This window comes from Pteropus alecto, unplaced genomic scaffold (assembly GCF_000325575.1).
Source record: "Pteropus alecto unplaced genomic scaffold, ASM32557v1 scaffold79, whole genome shotgun sequence".
Classification (NCBI taxonomy): Eukaryota; Metazoa; Chordata; class Mammalia; order Chiroptera; family Pteropodidae; genus Pteropus; species Pteropus alecto.
The window spans coordinates 19583367-19606257 of record NW_006494612.1 but is presented as its reverse complement, the minus strand read 5'-3'; the positions used below and the strand labels follow the sequence as shown (position 1 = coordinate 19606257).

Here is a 22891-nt window from a genome sequence, read left to right as displayed (position 1 = left end):
ATAAGCCAATGCTACTTACCACTTCAAAACCAAAGGATAATGAATTAAAGAAATCATATTATTTACTTGAAGACTTTAAGAGTCAAAAAGTTTATCTCAGCATTCTCTTAACTTTTCTCTTTGAGAGTAGATAATTGATTCATGAATACTTTTGTTAGACAATTCACTATCCATTTCCTGTAGCAGCACCCCCTCAATCCCACTGAAACTGTTTTTTCTACTATCTACCCTAACTTCATTTACCATTTGAATTTTTATGCTTTTATATACCATGCTTGTTTTCATTTTTGCCATGTTTTGGAGGAAATTTATATTTTTAAAATGTTATAACTTAATTATAATTTCTCTACTCAGTTTTTAATTCAATGCAAGACATTCGTTTAAGGTGGTGGTGGTGGTGAATTGTAATTCTGACCGGAGTGGGGGATGCGGAGGGAAAAAGGGAGTAGTTTTAAAATTCTTGTCCATATATAGTCAGCTTCTGGAAAAGTAGCTTCTAATTTAGGAAAATGGCTAATCTTTTTTATCCCCCTTAAAATGGTTTCCTAAGAAACCAACATCCATGTTCACAGTGAAACATAAAACAGTGTAAATTAGTGGGAAAATAAAACTAAAATTGTGCTTTGGCATTTAAGTTAATAGTTTAAAAGTTAATTGTATAAAAGTCTGGTTATTCTAATTTAAAAATTATCACAGGAGTTGGAAAAGCATAAAATGTGGCATAGATGACATCAGATAAATACTATCAAAGAGCTCACCATGAATTAAAGGTCTGCAATGAGAAAATAACAGTAATCTTGCTGTTGGTTCCAGAGTTTTTTTAATACGAGTTGTATTAAAAGCAAAAACTTATCAAATAGTCAAATTTAGAAGCATTTTCACCAAAGCTTAAAGCTGGTGTTTTCAGCAAAGCTTTTTAAACATTATTTTTTTCCCTGTGGAATTAACAGCAAACAAACAAACAAATGTTAAACTTATTATACCTTTGAAATGTTGATATAAATAAATGTCTGAAAATTATTTGACTAGGTTTATAGATATAGGACCTTTGGTAGTCTTTGATAGAATCAGGTGCAAAACCTATTGATTCCTGTACCAGGTACCTCCAGACCTGACTCCCACAGTGATAAATTTTTGGCAGTAGCTCTTGTTTTGAAAGTTTTACTGTGATAGGTAGGTCACATTCCAGAAAGGAGATGCAGGGAGTAAAGAGGTCTATTCCAGGAATCTGTTCTACTGCGAGGAAATTAAATAGGATATCGCCAGTTCTAAGACAAATTACAACTAACCTCCTCCTTCTCTTTTTTGGCTTTTAATCCCCCAGTGTAAAATATAACAAGTAAATCGACCAAATTTTTGTGAGGTTTTTCAGTCAGAGTTTGAGATTATCGAGCAATGTTTTGGAATTCAACCCAATCTAAGAATTGTGACCTCAGGGAAAGATTCTACAATTGAGCTAAGAATTTCTAGTCACTGCCATCCCCCTTCTACTCTCTGTGCACCATTGGTAGGATACCCTGAATATACTTTTGACAATTAAAATAACCGTTAATTATTGCCTATAGTAAACAGTACTTTTCTTAAAGGTTTTCACATAGTCGATGTGTTAGAAGTAAAAAAAGAAGGAAGAAAGGAAGAAGGAAGGAAGGAAGGAAGGAAGGAAGGAAGGAAGGAAGGAAGGAAGGAAGGAAACATGGAAACATGGAAACAAACATGGAAACATGGAAACAAACATGGAAACACATGGAAACATGGAAACAAACATGTGAATTGGATCTTTTTTTTCCCCGCCCCCAGACCAGGCATCTAACCTAGATGTTGGTGAAAAGGAGCAGATCCTACCAGTGCCTGAGGAAACACCTGCCTCTGAAACAGATATCAACCTGGAGGTATCATTTGCAGAGCAAGCCGTCAATCAGAAAGAGAGCTCCAAGGATGGGACCCAGAAGAGCCAAGGCAATAATACCCTATTACCTGTACGTAGTACATTATTCAGATGTCACTAATAGAAGTGATTATTTTTAATCAGCTTTATATTTTGAAAATATCAAACCCACGGAAAAGTTGAAAGAATAGTATAGCAAATACCCATACAATCTTCATTTAAATCCAGTCAACAGTTAACATTTTACAAACTTTGCTTTCTTTCTTTCTACATCTATCTGTATTTATGTTGTGCTGTCAGGTATATACTCTTTTTTTTTTTTTTTAAATTTGACAAGGGCCTACAAAACAAAACACAATTATAGTACTTCAAAAATTGAACACTAAAATTGTATTTAATATACTATTATAGTGAATTTTCTCCAATTATCACAATATTGTCCTTTATAGCTTCTTCCTTCACCACCCCCATCTGGGATTCAAACAAGGGTTATATGTTGCATTTGATGTCATCGTTTTTGGTTTTCTTGAATCTAGATCAGGTTCCTTGCTTTTGTTTACTATGTTCAAAGAGTCCGAATCAGATTTCTGATTTTGTATTTGTCTTCATGACTAGATTCAAGTTAAACATTTTTGGCCAAAGTTCTGCATAGATTATGTTTTTGCCTCCTACTGCATCATCAAAAGAGGAGCACAATGTCAAATGGTTCCTTTATTGATGATGGAAGTTTGACCACTTGGTTAAGGAAATGTTCACCAGATCTCCCCATTGTAAAGATACTTTTTCCTATGTGCACTTAATACTAATTTATGATCCTTGAAACTGGATGAATATCATATTTGCCAGTAATAACCTATTACTCAGAGGTTTCACAATGCATTTGTAATCCTTGCCTGAAACAATAATTAAACTGGAGACTAAGAAAGTGATTTTCTAATTCTATTATTTCTTCTACGTTGATTGGCTGGCAATCTTCTATATAATTGCTTTTTCTCCCTTTTCTTTTATTGTTATTGAATATCACTACAGACTGCTTCCTTTTTTCATTTAGTGATTTATAAAACATTATCATTTTTCTTTGATTTTTAAATTTACCCAACTTTGACCATTAGGATCCCTTCAAGATGGTTTCCATGTCCTGTTAACATATTCTCAACATTCCTTTACATTCTTGCTTTCTAGTACAAAATGTTCTTGGCTCACCTTGTACTTTTCTCATCTCAGACTTGAAAGAATCCATTTCATCAAGGAGCCCTGGTTCCTTTTAGTAGTAGACTGTATTTAAAAACCAGGCTTTATGTACTGAGTGTTCTCATTGCTACTGAATGTCTTACATTTTTTAAAAAAAATATGTTCGTTTATTGTTTGTTTTATAGAATTCCACAGATGTTAAAAAGAATACTATAATGAATCCCCAAATACTCATCACCTAGCCACAACATTTATTAACCTATGGCTAGTCCTGACATACCCGTACCCCCAACCAATTCCCTATTCTGTATTATTTCAAAACATCTCTGAATTATATTTTATTATTTATAAATGTTTCAGTATTTATTTCTAAAAGCTAAAGAAGTTTCTATTTTTAGAAAGTCATATCCATATTACCATTATTATGTCTTTAAAAATGTTAACAATTCTTAATTTCAAATATTCAGTCAGGTGTTCAAATTTCAAACTGTATTACAGATTTCATAATTTTTTTTTACAGTTTGTTTGCCTCAGAATTCAAATAAGGTTTATGTCTTTTAAGATTCTTTAAATCCCTTCCTCCCTTCTTTCTTTCTCTCCTGTGTGTCTCTCTTTCTCCCTCCTTCCCTTTCCTACTCTTTCACTTCTTTTATCACTCTTCCTCATTCACCCAATCCTTCCTTCCCTCTCTCCGTTCCTCTCTCCCTTGAAATTTAGTTGTTGAAGAAATCTAGTTATTAATTTGTAGGGAATTCCCTGCCTTTGACTAATTCTATTCCCATGTTCTTCTGTTTCCTTTAAATTGGTTGACTCTAGATTTATCATATCAAGATTCGTTTTTTTGGGTGAAGACTATTCACATATGACTCTATGTTAAGAGACACAAAATATCTGGTTGTCTTCCTGTTTTTGTGAAGTTATCAGCAGTTGCTGATTAATGCTTGGATCCTTTATTAATGGTTATAAAATTATGTCTAATTTCTTTTTAAAATTTATTAGTTTGACTACTTTAAAAAAAAAAAACTTTCTCAAAATGGTTACTTTCTTTTACTTACCAGTCTTCAATTTTATTTTGCTCCCCAGCATCACTAGTGACCATTTAGTGTTGTTTTATTTTAATTTTCTTGTATAAATACTATCAACTTATGGTTTTAGATGTATATGACATGACATCAGGCAAAATTTCCCATTTTAATCTGGCATATTTGTCTGTTTCAAGAAACATCGGTTCCATTTATTAGAAGTGTACGTTTATGACTATGATCAGGACACTAGGAGTATCGCTTTCTCTGGGTTGGTCATTGTTTAAAGCCTTTTGAGAGGACAGAAGTACACCTGTGCCTTCTTTCTTCCGTACTGAGAATAGTGGTTCTTATGATACATCAGATAATATAATTAGAATACCACATAATTGCTTGTTTTATTCTCCATTATAGTATAAAGCATTCTCAGATAACAATACTAACAGTACTATCAACAATATGATTATCAGAAAACAGTTTAAACTTGTTTTTCTTTAGTTTGTATTTTGTTTTGCAAGTATGTAAAACAAAAACATGGTTCAAATGTCAAACTAAAATCAAGGTGTATTAAAAATCTAACTAAGTCTAACTTCTAGCCTTGAGCTATCACTCTCCCTTACAGGTAAATTATTTTAATTTTAATTTTATGGTTATTCTTTGGTTCTTAGATAAATGATAGCCCACTATACAGACTTTTCTTCACCTTGAGACTTTTTCTTTTCACTTAGCAGTATATTTTGGAGATTGCTCCATAATAGTATAGAAAAATATTTCTCATTCCTTTTTATAGACACATTGTACTCCATTGTGAGAATATATCACAATTTTTTCTTTCTTTTTTTTTTTTTTTATTCAACCAGTCTCCTAATAGTGGGCATCTGGAGTGTTTTTAGGCTTTATCGTATATTTTTAAGAACCTACCTTTAAGAAAGTTTATACCTAGAAAAAGTGAAGGAGTATGTATCATTTGGCCTAAAGAGATGATTTACACTCTCAAACTATCCTTAGCCAAAGTGTCTTTTCAAAGACAGTCTTCATCTCAACAGACAGAAAGGATTTAAAGTAACTGACAATAGAGTCTAATTAAACAAAGTGAAGACATTGTTGACTTTTAAGTTGATTCAAACAATGGCATAAAATATAAATTATCTTCCACTTGTAGACTTAAAACAAAACTTCCTATCAAATTTTATTCTCTGCTTAATAAACTATTTTGTGCTCACTGACCTTCTCAATTTTATTCTTGTGGTGCCCCAAGCTTAACGTAACCTTCCTATTTCTACCATCTGTTTCATGTTTACTAAGGAAGTCTCAGCAGATCCTTTGGGGTCTAGCTCAGTATCTAACTTTACTGTTAGAAGTCTTTCTGATTGTGAACTTGCATTAAATAAAATATCTAAAGTCATTCTTTAAATTATTAGATGCTGTGCTTTTGATAATTATTGCTAATTGATCCACATATTTATTTATAGACATGCATCTGTTCATCGCTACAACCATTCATTTATCCATATGTCTTCTAGAAGACATGGACATATTGTAAGCTTTCCATAAGTGGTTGATGAACTGAATATTTGTATTTACCACTCTGAGGCAGGTGTCTAAGCAGGTAAAACCTTCCATTCCATTTCTACTCCATGCTCCTCTGCTTCTGAAAATATGCAGTAGGCTTTATGTAATACATTGTTCTCTGTTGACCTCATTTTATATCCACTTCCTTTTTCTTACAGTATCGAACAATCTTTGTTAATTCTTTATGATCTCTCACAGTGGATTTAAATTTCTCCTCTTAAATTTGGAGATCTGGTTTTACAACCTTTATGTGCTTTAGTTTGAAAAGTTAACCACTACTAACTGTGGCATTATGTACCCAATATATCTCAGAAAGTATACGCTGTACTTATTTATCAAATGATCTCCATGAGGTAGATATTTTGTTTCCCATTTTTCATACACATTAGAGAGATTACATGGCATGCTAAGGCTTGGCTTCAGTGACTAAACTTTTGAAGTCGGAGTTTGGTTTCTGGAGGACCACGCTGACTCCACTTAATGTATCCTAAGGGTAGATATGCATTTAATTTAAGTGTGAGTTTAAATGTCCTTGTATTGGAGCTACTGACACCTTGTTCAGGATAGCTTAGGATGTTGTGTAAATAAGATTCTGGTTTGCTGAGTCCATCATATAAAGCAGAAATTTCATATCACTCCTTCATCCTACCTGAGAGGCTAAAACCATTAAGGATTTATTCAAGAATTTTTAAGATCATAGCTTTGAAATGATCTTTGACATGAGTACGGTAAAGTTTATACCCTAGGTGAATGCTTATATTTTAGTTCTTAGGTCCTTATTTAGTCAGTGTCTTGGACACTTATTGAATTATGTTTAATTCAAATAAATTCGTGTTTCATAACAACTCTGGTTGCGTGGCAACACAGTTCCATGCATACTAAAGGCCAAAACTAGACATGCAGGCCCAAGTTGGGAATTTGTTGGAGAATGGAATACCTCTCGAGTAAGTTAAATGACAGTAGAAGCAATGGTAGTTTGGAATCGAGTGAGGACACTAAAAATCTAAGGCAGACACAAACTTGTACACGATATAAAAATAGGTATTTAAGGTCATAATGCCGAATTGTCAAGAAAAGGTTAAATTATGACTATTGCTCTTCATTAAAAAAAAAGGAAATATTTTAAAAACCTGCAAATTTGAAAGATTCTAAAAACATTTGTATAGAAAAGTATTCATGCTCTGGGGATGAAAATGAATTAAATACTATAATAAAATCACATATTACACATGAAAAAGTCTTAAGTAGGAAATGACTTGCCTAGCAGATGCTATAAAAAAAGTCGTTGGTGGAAAGTGACCAAGGGAAAATAGATTCCCTTGCTTTCCAAGTCAAAGCTCAAGTGACTGATGAGTAAATAAGTCAAATTCATCCTAACTAATGAGGTGTCTAAGGGGCCCCTAGTATTATGAGGATGCAGTGCTGAAGAGCTACCTGATGAATTTACAGTAACACATGAGAACCAATATTTAAAAAAAAAAAAATTATCTCACTCTTTAAATATATTTTTCAAAGGGTAAAGAGCTTTACCCTTTTGCTGAAGTTGCATTGCCTTCTCTTATCCAATGAACTGAACCATCCAGTCTATTAACTAAACAAAACTGCAGGAAACTTCATAAATATTTAAAGCTGCCTTTATGAATTAAACATTGGTATAAAGAACTAAGTTCTTTCATTAAGCACAATGTTAAATAAATAAATAAATAAAGCTCATGCATGGCATGTATTGCTAGGTAAATCAAATGTTTGAACTAATAATATTTCAGGTTCCTTTAAACATTTACCTCAGGCAATTCTTTAAATAATTATATTACATATGTTTGGCTTATTAGACCAGAGCAACTGATTTTAATGAAATTTTTTTTTTTTTTAAATAAATCGTTGGTAAATAGGATTGGGTTTAACCCTTCAGAAAACAATGCAATTAGAACTCTGGGGCCAAGCATGAGGAAAATGCGAAGAGTTTTGTGTGGTTTTAAAGAAAGAGCTCTGTAAAAATCAAAGGAAATGAAGGGACCCTGCACCTCACTGAATCTGATTCTGTGCTTTCTCCCTGCAAGATGTGTATCTTCATTCATCGACTAGACTGGGACAGAACCTGCAGTGTGCTAAGCCTATGATACAGTCAGGTTACAGGTGATTAAGACATGACTCCTCTCCTTGAGGGCCTCACAGTCTTACATCAACACAGATCAGCCTAGATTCCTCCCTGCCTGCTGTGATGGATGGGAAAAGTGGAGCAGAACAAAATGATTACTGAACTTAGGATTTAGAAGCTCTGAATTTGCATCATTATTCCATCACTGGCTGCTATTTAGTTCTCTTTACTGAGCTTCAGTTCCTCCACCTAAAATATGCTGTAATAATTCTTATCCTATGAGGATTTTTGCAGAATAGAATGAGAGACAGTTTATCAAATATGAGTACTATTCTTATTTTTTCCTATCTTGCAGTAAGTTAGGAAAAAAGGAAAACCACGAAATCTTGAAATTGAAAAAGTTTGGTGAAAAAAATGTAGTAATAATACATACCACTTTTTGAGTGCTTAATATGTGCCATTTGATCCCTACCACAGCCTTATAAGGTAGGTTCTATTATTACTCCCATTTTACAGATGAAGTGGCTGAGGCACAGAAGTTGATATAATTTGCTAGAGGTCACATAGATAGTAAGTGAAGAAGATAGGATTTGCCAGCTTAGTTTGGCTTCATATTCTCAACCCCTTTGCATAGCACCATGGAGGCCATTAACTGTTATGCTGGAAATTCACTTAGGCTGCTTATTCAATCATGTCTACTGCTGTTTTATTTAATATTCTTATAGAGGGAAAAATGTATTACCAAAAGTTAAGAAACAAACTTATTCTCCTATAATGGACTCAAAGATTTTCTCTTAGAGTTCAGTTTGCTTGAAAGAAATTAGCTCCTGAAAAATCCAAACTTGCAGATTTTAAGAATTGTTTTAGGATGACAACTCTCAATCATTTTGGTCTTATAACACCTTTAGGCCCTTAAAAATTGTTGAGGACCAGAAAAAGCTTTTATTTTATCAGTCGGGAAGGATGTTGGTGATGAGAATAACTACCATGGCTTCTAGCTTTGACAAAACCTCAGATGCGTGGTCTCTTGTCCAGACATTTCTAATTTCATATTGTTAGAGTGTTAGTTGTCTCTTGGGGGTTGCAGGTCTCTATAAGTTTGCTGTGACTGAACACAGAAGGCATATGCAGATTTCTACAGAAATTATGATTCCATGAAAGATTTTGGGGAGATGAAGAAGGCTGGCCCGAGGTGATTTTGGAATGTGAAGAATTTCTTTGTATTAGGTCCCATGGATATTTGTCACTGACCTGTGTTCTTGAACTGTGAAACGTGAACATGTAGACAAAAGGATAGTTCTTTTTATAATTAAACAACTTAAAAAATTGTGCGTACGTTGGGGGAGGAACTTTCATTAATATTAGTTATACCTATGGACATTTACCATATTAGAAATTAAAGTTGAGAAGTTTAAAAATATTTATTCAATTTAAAACAGTATTATAGTTGACAACTTTTTAATGAAAAATAATAATATTTTCTAAAAAAATTAAGAAATGTGGCATGGTTTCACATTTTAGCAACTTTATTCTCATATCTACTTCTGTATGCAGTCTGTTGCACATGTATTATACCTCTGGAAAACACTGTATAATCATGGGATAATGAGTGTGAAAAGTCAAATTATGTTTTAATATTAATTCTTAAAATAGTTTGGCACTCTTGGTCTCCTTGAAAGGATGTTGGGTTCCCCACCAGTTCGTTGGATTACACTTTGAAAACCGCTACTTTAGGACATGTCTTTTGCAAGAGTTTTTAGACTATGGAGTGTTAATGAAACAGTATAAAAATGAGCAAAGCAAAGGGATTAAAAGGGAATCAGTTGAACATTCTTGGACATTTAATTAAGAAGTCAAAGGTAAACCTAAAAGATAAACTAATAAGATTGTTAACAAACTATTTGAAAATCATTATTATTTTAATAATCAGTAAATACAGTGGGACTGCAATTTGAATTAAATGTTAGAGAAGTTTATGTTTTTTCCTTGTGCTTTGTGTTACATATTTAATGTATTTAATATTAAAAGAGGCAAAATAGGTAGTAGATAATATTTGAGAAAAGCAAAACAACAAAAACACCACTTATTTGCTTGTGATAGTAGTGTCTCTAGGTCTGGGTAGTATCTCTAAGTCTCAGTTGACTTATTTAGTGGTGAAAGTAATATTAGTAGCAACCACATAAATGTGTTTGGGAAGCGCCAGGCAATGAAACCTCACAACGGCCCTCTGAGTTAAATGGTCTTCTCCCCTTCCCTCTCCCTGTTCCCCTTCTTTTCCCTCCCTCTCTCCCTCCCTCCCTCCCCCTCTTCTCCCTCTCTCTTTCTCCTCCCCTTTCCCTTCCCTCACTTCCTCTCTTCTCCCCCTTCCCATCACTCCTGTCCTCCTTTCCCTCCCCTTCTTCCCCCTTCTCCATCTCCTCCTCCATCCCTTCCTCCCATTTTACTGAAAGAATGGTTAAGCAGTTGCCAGAAGTCACACACACACTGGTATTCTGGCTCTAAAGTCCATGCTCTTAGTCTCTTCTCTGCTATTCACCTCCCGCTGTGTTTGCTACACAGCCCTGTCTTTTTTGGGTTTTTATGACAATATTATTATATTAATATTATATATTGTATCTGTAATGTCGTATATATGACAATAATAATAAGTAGGTAAAGGGTACCTGACATACTGTCAGCACTTACTCATGGCTTCTGTTCCTCTCTCTCCTCTTCCAGTTCGCCTGCTTCTTCCTCCTCCTCATGGTTTGTGCTGGACTTCTAATCTTCCCTGGTCTTTGAAGGTCAATTAGCTAGAGTTCCTTTTCTGCTTTGGGTTTACTGTTTCTTTTGTCCTCTTAGCCACCAGTATTCATACTTCCAGTACACGGTCTGGTTCCATTGTTTGTCAAACTTCAGATACTGACTCTTGAACTTCCCACAGGTTTGGACATCATCATTGGCACAGTGTTGCTCTTTATTCTGACAGGAGATATTATGCCATAGCTGTCATTGTCACTTTTTGGAGTATAACCTCTTTCTATACTTAAATTTTGTCTTCTTTCATTTAAAAAAAAAAAAAAAAGGTTAAATACTCTACACCTTTACTATATTAATGGTGTTTATTTTAGAATTTCAGATTGCCAATAGACAAAACAGGCACCACCAGGATTGGTGACCTAGCACCCCAGGACATGAAGAAAGTTTGCTATTTAGCCCTAATCGAACTGACTGCCCTCTATGATGTATTGGGTATTGAACTGAAACAACAAAAAGCTGTGAAAATCAAAACAAAAGGTAATTTTGAAATGAAAAACAGTTGGATTTACTTGTAAAGCAGCAAGGATGAGGTTGGCTTTTTAGCAGTATTTTTAGGAGAGAAACACCTACAAAATAAACAAACACTTGAATACATCTGAAGTTTAGATTCTAAAACGTTGTCTTCAAAAATTTTGTAACTTGATTAAATGCACTGTCTCCTAGACTATAGAAAACAAGGGCATAATCAAACATTTAATTACCATGGAAGGAAATTAGATGGAAATTCTGAATCAAGGAATCTTAACTCACATGCTTTCTCCTTTGAAGACTATGTATTAAAAAAATACATTTGGTACATATACTTATTAATTTCCAAAATGAGATCTTGAAAAATAACTTTAAAATTGTTGACCCTTTAAAATTTGTTGCTTACTTTTGCTTATTTACTCAATGGGTAATACATAGGGTAGTTAGTCTGTTCCTTTGTTCGTTAACATTCTGAATATTTTGCAAAAATGTTCTTTACTAAGAAAATAATGCCATTGTGGCACGTGATACCACTAAATTGTATTTATCGTGGATATGTTAGATTTTCTTTTGTAAGCAGCTTGCTTTACTTGTTATATGAACATACTTTATTTTTTATAATATGATAGAGAGCAGGCACTTCCTCGGTTTTTGTTTTTCCAAGATTCAATTGGTCTGGAAATCCAGATAATTCTTTATTGACAAAGCTTTATTGTTTAGAAATTTCTGACCGCTTCTTTAACCTTAAAATTTTCTCCTAAAGAGAAATCAAGGAGGATTATTGAGTTGCTATGGTAACATTAGCAAAGACAAGTATTCATCTGATTTAAGTTTTAGAGGCAATTTCTCTGTAGGACTGAAGTATACCTTCCCTTCAGGCCCTCTTCCATGCCAGGACCCAGAAGACATTCTGTGCACAGCTCCTTTGAATATTTTAGCTTAAAGCCTGGGATGGTGAATTTTGGAGTTAAATGGTGCTTCTGTTTTTTTCACAAGTCCATTATGGATAACGAAGACTTCAGATGCTTTTTAGAAGCTCATCATAAAGACTTCTCCAAATATAAAATGGAAATATAATTTAAATAGCTGTGACTCAGTGCTTGACTTTAAAAGTGGCTTGAAGAAGATTTTTTAATGCTGTTTTAGAATTGCATCCTAACGATATTAAGCCAGTTAAGAGAAATAGTCATTCTTATTAAAAGTGTCACTATTAATAGAATAGATTTTATTTTTATTTTTTAAAATATTTTTGTATCTTACCTATGCAATTTATAAACGAGACTCTCCATTCTTAAAGATTACATCTTTTCTTAATTTTTAAACCGTAAAGTATTTACTGAATTACTGGCATTCTTTTGAATTACATCTCTGTTGAGGGTCACAGTTTCCAATGTCTATCCTCATACCACAAAATAATGCTTCTTTTTGTGTTCACAATTTATTTATATCTCTCCTGATGATATGTGTTATGCTTCTGTGCTAACTATTCTACTCAGTGATAGGGGTGGAGTGGCAGTTATTGCGCAGAAGCAGCACTGAACAGACTCAAGGCACATGATTTCAATTTAGAAAAATTGTAAATTATTATGTGTCATTTCTTCCAGAGTTATTCCCAAATATATAAAGTCTAAAATTTACATTCAAGAATATTAAGTATTTATATTTTCTAAAAGAAAAAAAACAAAAACAAAAAATAGAAAATACCCTTTATAGACTGATTTCTCAAAAAAAGAGTATTTATATTTTGCTGTAATGTAGAATGTTAAATGTCAATTAAGTGTGGAAGAGATTAGTGATATTTGCTTTAAGCCAAAACTTTTAATTCGACTACATTTCATAATTTTTTTGCATATTTTATGCAGTCCCACAACACTCATCTCTCATATGTAGCAGCTTATCCTTTTCTAGGTATTTCAGTGAGATTATTTGCAATCATTTGTTTAGTTGTCTTTCCTTGCTAGATTGCTCTATGTGGCAGGGCCCAAATTTTCCTATTGAGAGTCTATGTCTAATAACTACACAGTGTCATTCTCTTACTAGGTGCTCAATAAATAGCTGTCTGATTGATAGACAGTATCAGAAATCTTACGGCTTAACATTTTGCATTAATATTTTATGGATTGATGGAAGTGAAGAAATTTAATTTTATTTTTTGTTGCAGATTCTGGCCTTTTTTGTGTTCCATTGACTGTATTGTTGGAACAAGATCAGAAGAAAGTACCAGGAACTAAAATACCCTTGATATTTCAAAAAGTAAGTAGGCCTGAATGGGTCAGCATAGAGAAAACATACTTGAGGTAATAGTGGTTTTATTTTAATTTATTTTTTATATTCTTACTATTATAATGTAGTTTTCCAATTGATATGCTCTTTTATTTTGTACTTTGATTTTCTATTCAGGAAAAAAAATTTGTTTCAAGGGCTCATAATTTTTATTTCATGGTGATGCTTTCAGTGTTATTACTGTAAATGTGATTACCTGGCATCATTTTCCTGTCTTATATTAGCTGGCTTTGTATAATTGAGATTTCAGTTCTATAATACATAGAAGTGGAAACTGCTTATAAATAAATTTCTAGGGAATTGAATCCTCATGAATATTTCATACCTGTATGTATTTCCCAAGCTTTCCTATTTACAGTGAGGATGTCCAATTTAATTTACCAGTGTCTACTTCCAAACTAGGCAAAGAAACCATAAAGTAGAATTAGAAAGTGATTGTTAAACTGTCAAGTCACTTGTGTAGTCAACACTCAATTATTCATAAGGGGATTATCTATGGCAATATAAGAATTTCAGTCTAACCTCTGAGCCATCATTGTTCAGAAACACAGATTGCATATTATGATAAAAGCCAGGGAATGCATAGTGAGGAAGGCAGGCTAAATCAGTTATAGACTACCCAAACTATAGATTCTTTGCAACAGCCCAGGCATATCACAGTTTCTGGAAGTCCTGGCAACAGCAAGAGTGGCAATGGGAATTTTCACAATTAACTGACTCGATAGACTCTTTGATACTATAGCTCTAACTACTTGGCACTTAATCTTCTGTTATTCTAAGCCAGTCATTTACCTGTCTTACCTTCTGACCTCTGATCCCTTTATTCCTCACGTTCTTCATTACATCCAAACTGATCTCGGTGTTTCTCCTGGTGAAGGTTGTTGTACACAGTTTATCCTACCCATTATATGTTTGTGGTCCCTTTTGGAGACTCTGACTACCTACCCATTTGAAGTCATTGGATAATATCTTTAAAGTTTTTTTGTTTATATAAAAAAACAAAAGGGTATATAAAGAGCTTACTGTCAGATAAACACTCATCTGTTTGCATCTCCTCTGAATTATAAACAAAAATTTTAGTGATTTATCATGAAAAATATTTTTTGATTTATCAGCTGAAAATGCAATTTGATATTCCTTCAATTTTGTAGGAAGGAAAGAATTGGAAACTACTGATTTGTAAATAGTTTCATTAGTAGTCTTTAGAAGATTATACTTTCTCAGTTATTGAGAAATATACCCCAAAAGGGCTTAAAGCTTATCTAATATCTGTGAACTATATATATTTTTTTCTCCTCAGAGTCACATTGTTTAAACCATATTTTCAGAAAGGGTTGGGGATTTGGAAATATAGATTCTATTCTTATTGTCATACTAATCAGCCGGATCAAACATACTTTGTGTCAAAAAGTCTGACTTCATTTTCAATTTGTTTTTTAATTTATATAAGTATGTGATATGTATTTTGGGAAATGCTATGAAACTTACTGATAACTTAGAGAATATATCTTGGAAGATGAATTACCAAATGCAGCATGATTAAAATATATGATCAATATATTTTTAATGTCTGTTTTGTCTTGAAAATGAAAGGAAAGCTGTAAAGTATTTTTATGTTTTAATAATGCAATGTTATGTGGTAGCTAAAAATGTTATTTTCAGAGTGAGAAATATGAGAAAACACATGACATTTCTTCAGACAATATATATACATACCTTTATTGAATGCTAGTATTTAGCTTTAGAGAATAATAAAAGGACTCGAATATAAAAATTTAGAAATTACTCTCCTTCAGTTATGTAGAAATCATAGTTAATTTTTCCTTTGTATTTAATGAAAGCAAAAGGCTTATGCTGCTAAAAACTAATTTGCTCCAACAGCTAGCATATAATTTTATCTTTTGTTGATAAAACATTTTAAACATTTTATAAGATTAAATAAAGTGAAAATTGCTTGTACATTGAATAACTTTTGCATGGTATTATTTGATAAATTCGGTTTTAAATACATTATTGAATAAGGTCCATGTAACGTAAAATAGTTCATGTAAATTATTTTGCTGTGAGTTTTTATCCAGCATAATTTGAAAAATGTGGTCTCGGATAATATTCCAGTTGAATTTCAAAAATCATGTGTTGTGTTGACTGGTTAAAGATGCTTCTCTTTTTAACTGATAATAAATCCTTGGGAGAACTTTGAAACTATTCTTTGCTTTATTCTTACCTGACTCTCTCAAGATCAGTTCATTCTTTGGCCATAATCCAGGGATAGAAGAGGTGAGATCATTACAGAAAAATTGCCATCTCTTCCAGTATCTACACGCTATAGTATATCTTATTTTAGAACATCCAGACAAAGGTCAAAAGACTTCATTTATGATGCCATGCTTTGCTCCTGAGATGCTTTTATAACCAAGGGGAAAACAGTAAGCTTTACATAGTTTATAGAGCCTTGGTTAATCATTAAAGGAGTTTCCTCTGAAAAAAAAAAAGACAATTTTACATTCTTTTGGCACTCTGGAAGATTTTATGCCTTAGGGAATAAAATATTGCAGTAAGATTGGAGATGAGTGAAGAGTAGGCATGTCTTTTATAAAGTAGGAGAAGGCTGTTGTGAAAGGGGAGTGAGTGAGTGGTAAGAAGGAGAACCGATGTGATGCTAGTAAATGCCCCATATTTAAACTGACAAGAAGGAAATTAATTTCCTTAAAATAGCAGAGTACCCTCTATAAGCCTTCATGTACTGCCCAAGGAATGCATATTCCAATTGGAAGATCACTCTGCCAAGAAACTAGTGTCCAACAGTATGTCATTGCAGCTTCTCTATTTGACTTATTCTTATGAGCTTCTGCCTTATTAAAAGGAAAAAAAAAAAAAACAACCCCTTTTATTTTAATAGGGTTCTGGAGGTAGAGAGATCTGCATGCATTAATTTGGCATTGAGTGTAATTTTGAGGCCTTATACAAGAACTGATTTTTATTTGTTTACCACCAAAAGTGTAAAGGCTTGAAATGAATATTTGCAAACAGTTTTTTTCTTCACATAAAGAATTTTTCATTGAACAAACTAAAAATGTGATGTAAATGTGCAAATACTAGAATTTTATAAGATTATTTGATTGCAGAATGTATGTTTCAGGAAAAGCAGAGGAAAGGGATGGTTTTAGTTGCTTTTAAACAAAGAACATTTTTACTCTCCATTTGGTGTACCACATTTGTTGTGTGACATTATACACTTCTGTTACAAAGGATAATATGACCCAACTTTTTCTAAATTATAAAGTTTTGGGACTTATTGGTTTAAAGGATAGTGATAGTGCAATTACATTTAGAATTTCATGAAATCCAGTTTATATGTCATTGTAATCAGTTTTCATTTATTTATATGTGAAACAGATGTTAAATTTGGAATTGTACCTGTTATGAATACCAAAATCAGAATGTTTTTCTGTTTATACATAGCTGATTTCTCGAATTGAAGAAGGAGGTTTAGAAACTGAAGGCCTCTTAAGAATACCTGGAGCTGCCATTAGAATCAAGGTAATTTCTTGGTTTTATTGTTTAATTATACTTTTGCATGTTAAAAGCTAACTTGCATCCCAGCCCTTTCTTTCCATCGTTAGTAAAGTAGATAAAATAAAATAATAAAATCTCCTAACATTCAGTTTATATTTAATTTTTCTAATGTCTCTTCTGATTTGTGTAAGTTCTGATTTTTTTCAAAATTACCATATTACCTATAATAACACTATGATAAAGAGACACATAATCTCTCCACTGTGCAAACATAAAAAGGAACAAAAATAAACAGGCAAAAAGATGAGTAGTCTCATCCTTCTGATGAGAACACAATGAGTCAAATATTAATACGGGTCTAGTGACAGATTTAGTCAGCATAAGTAATCGCAGTTGAATTAAAAAAAAAAAAGCAGGATGATAAACTTCATTAGGGGAGCAGAGCAGAAGACAATATTAGTCTTAGTGAGCTGGCAAAGTGAGACTCTGTCTCAATCACTTTCCTGAATTTCACAGTTCCCTGTCTCACTGGACCCAGGGTAGCCCGAGTCTGGCTCGTGAAAGAGGTCATTCTCAGACATTTCAGTGGAGCCCCCTTTCCTCTCTGCCCCTGCTTTCTTTTCTCTCAAGATGACATTTCTTCTCCACTGTCCTAGGATGCTATGTATCCTCCTCCTTTCTCTCTGTCACCCAAGGGGAATAAAACATCCCATGAATGAACGGTAAAGGTGCAACTACCCTACAGATGATACATATGCATGATACATATGCCTCTCAGGAGATTTGCATTTTACAGGGGCTTCATACTTGGAATTGTAGCTCTGTATGGAAAATTTATCTAGGAAACATATTTGGTTAGCAGTCATTAACAATCTCCTTCACCTTATCCTCCAAATTAAGCTCTAGCTCTAAACTGAAATAGTACAAGTCACTGCCCACATCCAATACATTGTCTTCCTGAATTTGCAATTCAAGAGAATAGAGGGAAGAGATTTTTCTCTGTTCATTTCCTTAACCTATTCTATGTGAAATCTTTAGAGTTGGATCAGGCAGAAATGGCTGATGGTTATGGTGACTGTGGCAGTGGTGCTGCCAGGAGTGGAATTACTATGAGTACATTCCATAGTTTGCATCATCTGCTTATTTTGATAAGCTTCCTCAGTTTAGGAAGCTAGTTTTGGCTTACTTGGCTCTTACTGCACAGTGATCTCAATTTAATTGGATTCGAGTAACCTGAGAAACTGTGCTCACAAATTTCATTCAGCTTGAATCCCCTGGGTTTTATGTCGGGTACACAGAGGTCCCTGAAACTTTTTTGGTGCTCTTGTAAGTTTGATAAGTTGCCATTGTCTCACTTCATCTGTGAACACCTGGCAATCTCACTACAGTCAGTCATGAACTTGATGTGTGATTCTGAGATAAGTTCTGTTGAGAAGTACATTCTCTTACAGAGAAGGAATTCCTCAGAAACAACAGGTAATGTGACTTCATGTAACCCATATCAGCAAGAATACTGTAGCTTTTCAGTTCACTGTTCACAGCATTCATTAGCAGAGTGTAATGGCCAACTCACAAGTTATAAATACATTTACTTTAGTACACAATAGCAAATGTAATGTGTATTTTATAGTTTGACTGGATAGCTGACAGAAGGTTGAGTTCAACTAAATATAATTTCTAAGAAAGTCAATTAGATAGATTCAGCTGGCTCTATTCCTCAACCTGGCCTGTTGTCATATACCAAATTCTGCAGCAGCTGGTCTATTATAAATAATTTAAAGATAATATGCAAAATCTTTGGTTGTCTTTCTTCTCCCCTGCCCCACCAATTTTCTTATACTCTTTTCTCTCCCTCTCCCTCATTCCCTCCCTCATTTCTCTCTTCCTCTCTCCTTTCTCTCTCCCTCTCCCCTTCCTCCCTCCCTCTCTCCTTCCTCCCTTTCTCTCATCCCTCTCCCTCCACCTCTCTTTCCTCCATTCTCTATTTCTAGGTTCACCTTTATATATTTCACCAATTACAGACATAATTGGGATAGAGAATGGAGTTGTGCTGGGAAGAGCAAATGTAATAAATTCACCTTATAAGAAGAACAAAGAACATGAATTGGGGAGAACAATGTCAAAAAATAGAAGAAAGTGACAGACTTGGAAGGATTTCTAATATCGAAGGATTTCTAATATTATAGGATTTATGCCACAGTGAAAAAGTGTATAGAAAATAGTAATTATGAAACTAAATTGATTTATTACTAATAATTTGTCAGACAAATTTTGTAGAGTCCTTGAGGTAAATGAACTAGGTATTCTAATTCTACACAGACTCACACTGTTGTCTGCAGCTGGCATAAGGATGGCTATGTCACTTACAGCCTGTGCATTTCAGACAGGTATATTGATGTATTTTCATGCCTCATTTGCTATAGAATTTGGTTTTTCATTTCCCAGAGGTGACTAATTAAAGGTAGCCTTCTGTTTTAAACTCAGAGATTGATTATGTATTTTGTATTAGATATCATGGAACGTACTTCTAAATAATTTAAAACGTACACTTATTTTTTTAATGATTTTTTAATTTAATGAAAAATTATATTATCTAAATAAAGACCCCAAATGGAAAGACTATTTGGACTAATCTTTTCATTAAACCTTTACTGCTTAAGGTTTGTATTGTGTCCAGGAAAATATGTAAAATTCTAGAATTTTTTGGACGTAAGTATAATTTTCATTTGGTAAAGTACACTGGGGCCAAAGAGAATAATATTTTTCAAAGTAACAGAGAAGTATTGGCCTTTTAGTGCTTTCAGATGTCTTTTCTAAAGAGTAGAATCACTTGTAAAGTGGGAAGTGTATCATACTCTCAGAAAAAAAAAAAAAAAGTACTTACTGGTAGCTTTCTTTTTTCTTCTGCCTTTCAGAATCTCTGCCAAGAACTAGAAGCGAAGTTTTATGAAGGGACGTTTAATTGGGACAGTGTCAAGCAGCATGATGCAGCCAGCTTACTGAAGCTGTTTGTCCGGGAGCTGCCCCAGCCGCTGCTCAGTGTAGAATATCTCAAAGCCTTTCAAGCTGTCCAGAGTAAGTGCTGTCCCTCTTCGAAACAATCCTTGTGCTGCTGCCATCCATACTAATTGTTTTAATAACATTTTGTATCACAAAGAATATTACCAGATATATTTGGATATATATTGACTCACTGATGTCAACGGTGCTCAAATGCCACATGTTTTCCTTTCCTTTATAAATATACATCTCTGAGTAAATAGATAAAAGAATGTTCTCTTGGGTACAAATTAATTGCATGCCCTTTAAGCAATACAATATATTTTCATGTTAAAACCTGAAAATCACATTTCTTTTATAATAAAATGCGTCACGTAAGATCTCTGATACATTTTTCTTGCCAAGTGGTGAAAGCAACACTTACTAGAGAAGCTGTGGATTAACAGTTATCATAAAAGAACAGGGGGATGTGGCAGAGTCTGTGACTATTTTCTGAAAAATTAACTTTTTGAAATTGTCATGCAGAAATAGAACAAATCATTTGTCTGCCTCATTGATGGAGGGCAACAGACTTCTAATGTCTTGCCATTTTGTAGTCTTGGGCAAGTTCCAAACTAATGTCTCATAGCTCTTAATTCCTTTTCAGTGAACATGGAGATCTTGTGAGGTTTATATACAGGCATAATTATCCCTTTTAGTCCTAGAGGTCAACAAAAAAAGAAAAATGCCATTGCCACACTCTAGTGACCACATGTTTAACTTCCATATTGGGACACTTGATAGTAGAAAAGGGAACATTATTGATGCTTATGGTGAGCTGCAGTGTCAAGCAGAGCTATTACGGACTACTCTTTTTTTAACATTTTTTATTGAGGTATAATTGACATACAACATTATATTAGTCTCAGATGTATAATATAATGATTTAATATTTGTTTATATTGTGAAATGGTCACCACAATAAATCTAGTTAACATCTGTCATTAGAGTCAAGAATTTTTTTTTTTCTCGTGATGAGAACTTTTAAGATCTACTCACTTAGGAACTTTCAAATATGCAGTACAGTATTACTAACTATATTTGCCATGCTGTACATTACATCTCCAGGACTTATTTATTTTATAACTGGAAGTTCGTGCCTTCATACCCCCTCCACCTATTTTGTACCCCCTCCCCCATCTCAGGCAACCACCAATCTCTTCTATCCGTGAGCTTCTTTTTTTGTTTTTGTTTTTGTTTTTTTTTCGGATTCTACATATAAGAGAAATCATATGGTATTTTTCTTTCTCTGACTTATTTCACTTCCCCTCAAGGTCCATCCATGATGTCACAAATGGCAAAATATCATTCCTTTTTGGTGGCTGAATAAAATTCAGTTGTATTCGCTATTCTTAAATCATGTAATATTGAGATGATTCTCGTGTGTCATCTCATAACATTTCTTTAGAATTTCTAGAGGAGACATGACTGAAGTCATCTTCTGCTTAATATATTTTTTAATGGTTAAGTTGTGTTATTTTGCACACATTCTTTAGATATGGATTAAAGGACTGAATTGATCCCTGAAAACAAATGTCAGAATGTGTCCAGATATACAGGATTATTACTTAAATAGGATAAAAGCTACCAAAAATGATAAGTATCATTGATAATAATGTACTTCTTAGACTCTTTCATTGCTGATTGGTTTTCTAATTCATTCTATCAATGTTTGTTGAACACCTATTGTATTCCGGGCTCTGTTTTACATATTCCTGTTAGAATTCATGGACTCTTACCACATAATTTGTTCACTCACCATTAAAGGAAACAAACTTCACCGTTACAGATGTACCTTGATACCATATCATAGAAGGTCCAATCTTCTCTTTTTATTGGAGAATAATTATCATGCAGAAGCTAAAATTATTTTCAAAGCATTGTTGTGTGTCTGCAAACATAAGGCTGCTCGTCATATGATCGCAGTTGGAAGTGAGCATTCTAAGGATAAAGCTCTAAAGCAGCAGCTGCTTGTGCTGATCCCCCACAAACACACTCTCAACAAGGCTTGCTGCTCAGTCGTTGTGTCTCACATTTCACAGTGATGTTTATGCCAAATAACTTTTTTTCTTACAAAATGAAAAAAGGAAGTAAAATGTTCAGTAAAGACTTCAGATTTCTTTCATCTGTCTGCAGATCTTCCGACCAAGAAGCAACAACTACAGGCTTTGAACCTTCTTGTCATCCTCCTGCCTGATGCAAATCGAGACACACTGAAGGTCAGCTGGATTCGTTTGCCGTCACTGTCCCTCAGAACAAAGCAGAGCAATTTTTTATTATTGTGGCAAAACATGATCTTATCATGGAAATGTTAGTAGTAGTCTCTAAAGAAAAGACCTGTTTTTAAGGACAGGTGGTAGAAGTCTTTGACTCTTTATACATTTATTTATACATTTATTAGTCATGTTAATCGTATTATCAGGAGTTTTGTGTTTTGATTTTACTCTAACCATTCTTCTGCCAAAACAAGTGATCAAAGTTCATTTGTTAATGCAAACATGGGTGCTTTTTATTTTTCTTCTATTTTTCTGCATTTTCCAAATTTTATTTAGTGAGCGTGTATTAGGTGAAAATAAATGTTTAAAAAGAAAATCCTAAGAGTCATCACATATAATCACCCAGTGTTGCCTAAAGATGTTACATTTGTAATTCCGTGCAGTAGAGTTTGGAATAAGTCATAATGACTATTCCAACAATGTTTGCTTAGCCAAAAGGTAGACCAACTCAAACAAATTCTAGTTATTTCTCTAAGGGCTTACCTTGAGTTGCTGATTTATATCACCATTTCAAAGTGTTTTGGTCTAATGTTATATCATTTTATACTGTTTATTATAAGTGTTGTCAGAGGCTTTTATAATAGTCAATAAATTAGTAAATTCTTCCACATTGATTTATTTTCCTTAATGATAGAGTTTATAGTTATAAAAGGTTTAATTATAAACCTTTATAAAAGAAAAAGACTTTAAAAAAATAATTTAGAAAGAGTATTTACCTTAAGTTTTGCCATTATTCAAAACA

General features: G+C 33.5%; 1 protein-coding gene across 1 annotated transcript in view; it reads left to right on the top strand.

Moving 5' to 3' along the window:
* Positions 1-22891, top strand: part of ARHGAP18 (Rho GTPase activating protein 18) — a 113022-nt gene that overhangs the window by 65979 nt on the left and 24152 nt on the right. The window contains exons 5-10 of the mRNA XM_006926159.3: positions 1798-1976; positions 10879-11044; positions 13197-13288; positions 16781-16858; positions 19750-19909; positions 22010-22092. Coding sequence (XP_006926221.1) covers positions 1798-1976; positions 10879-11044; positions 13197-13288; positions 16781-16858; positions 19750-19909; positions 22010-22092 — 758 coding nt within the window. The remainder of the gene's footprint in view (positions 1-1797; positions 1977-10878; positions 11045-13196; positions 13289-16780; positions 16859-19749; positions 19910-22009; positions 22093-22891) is intronic.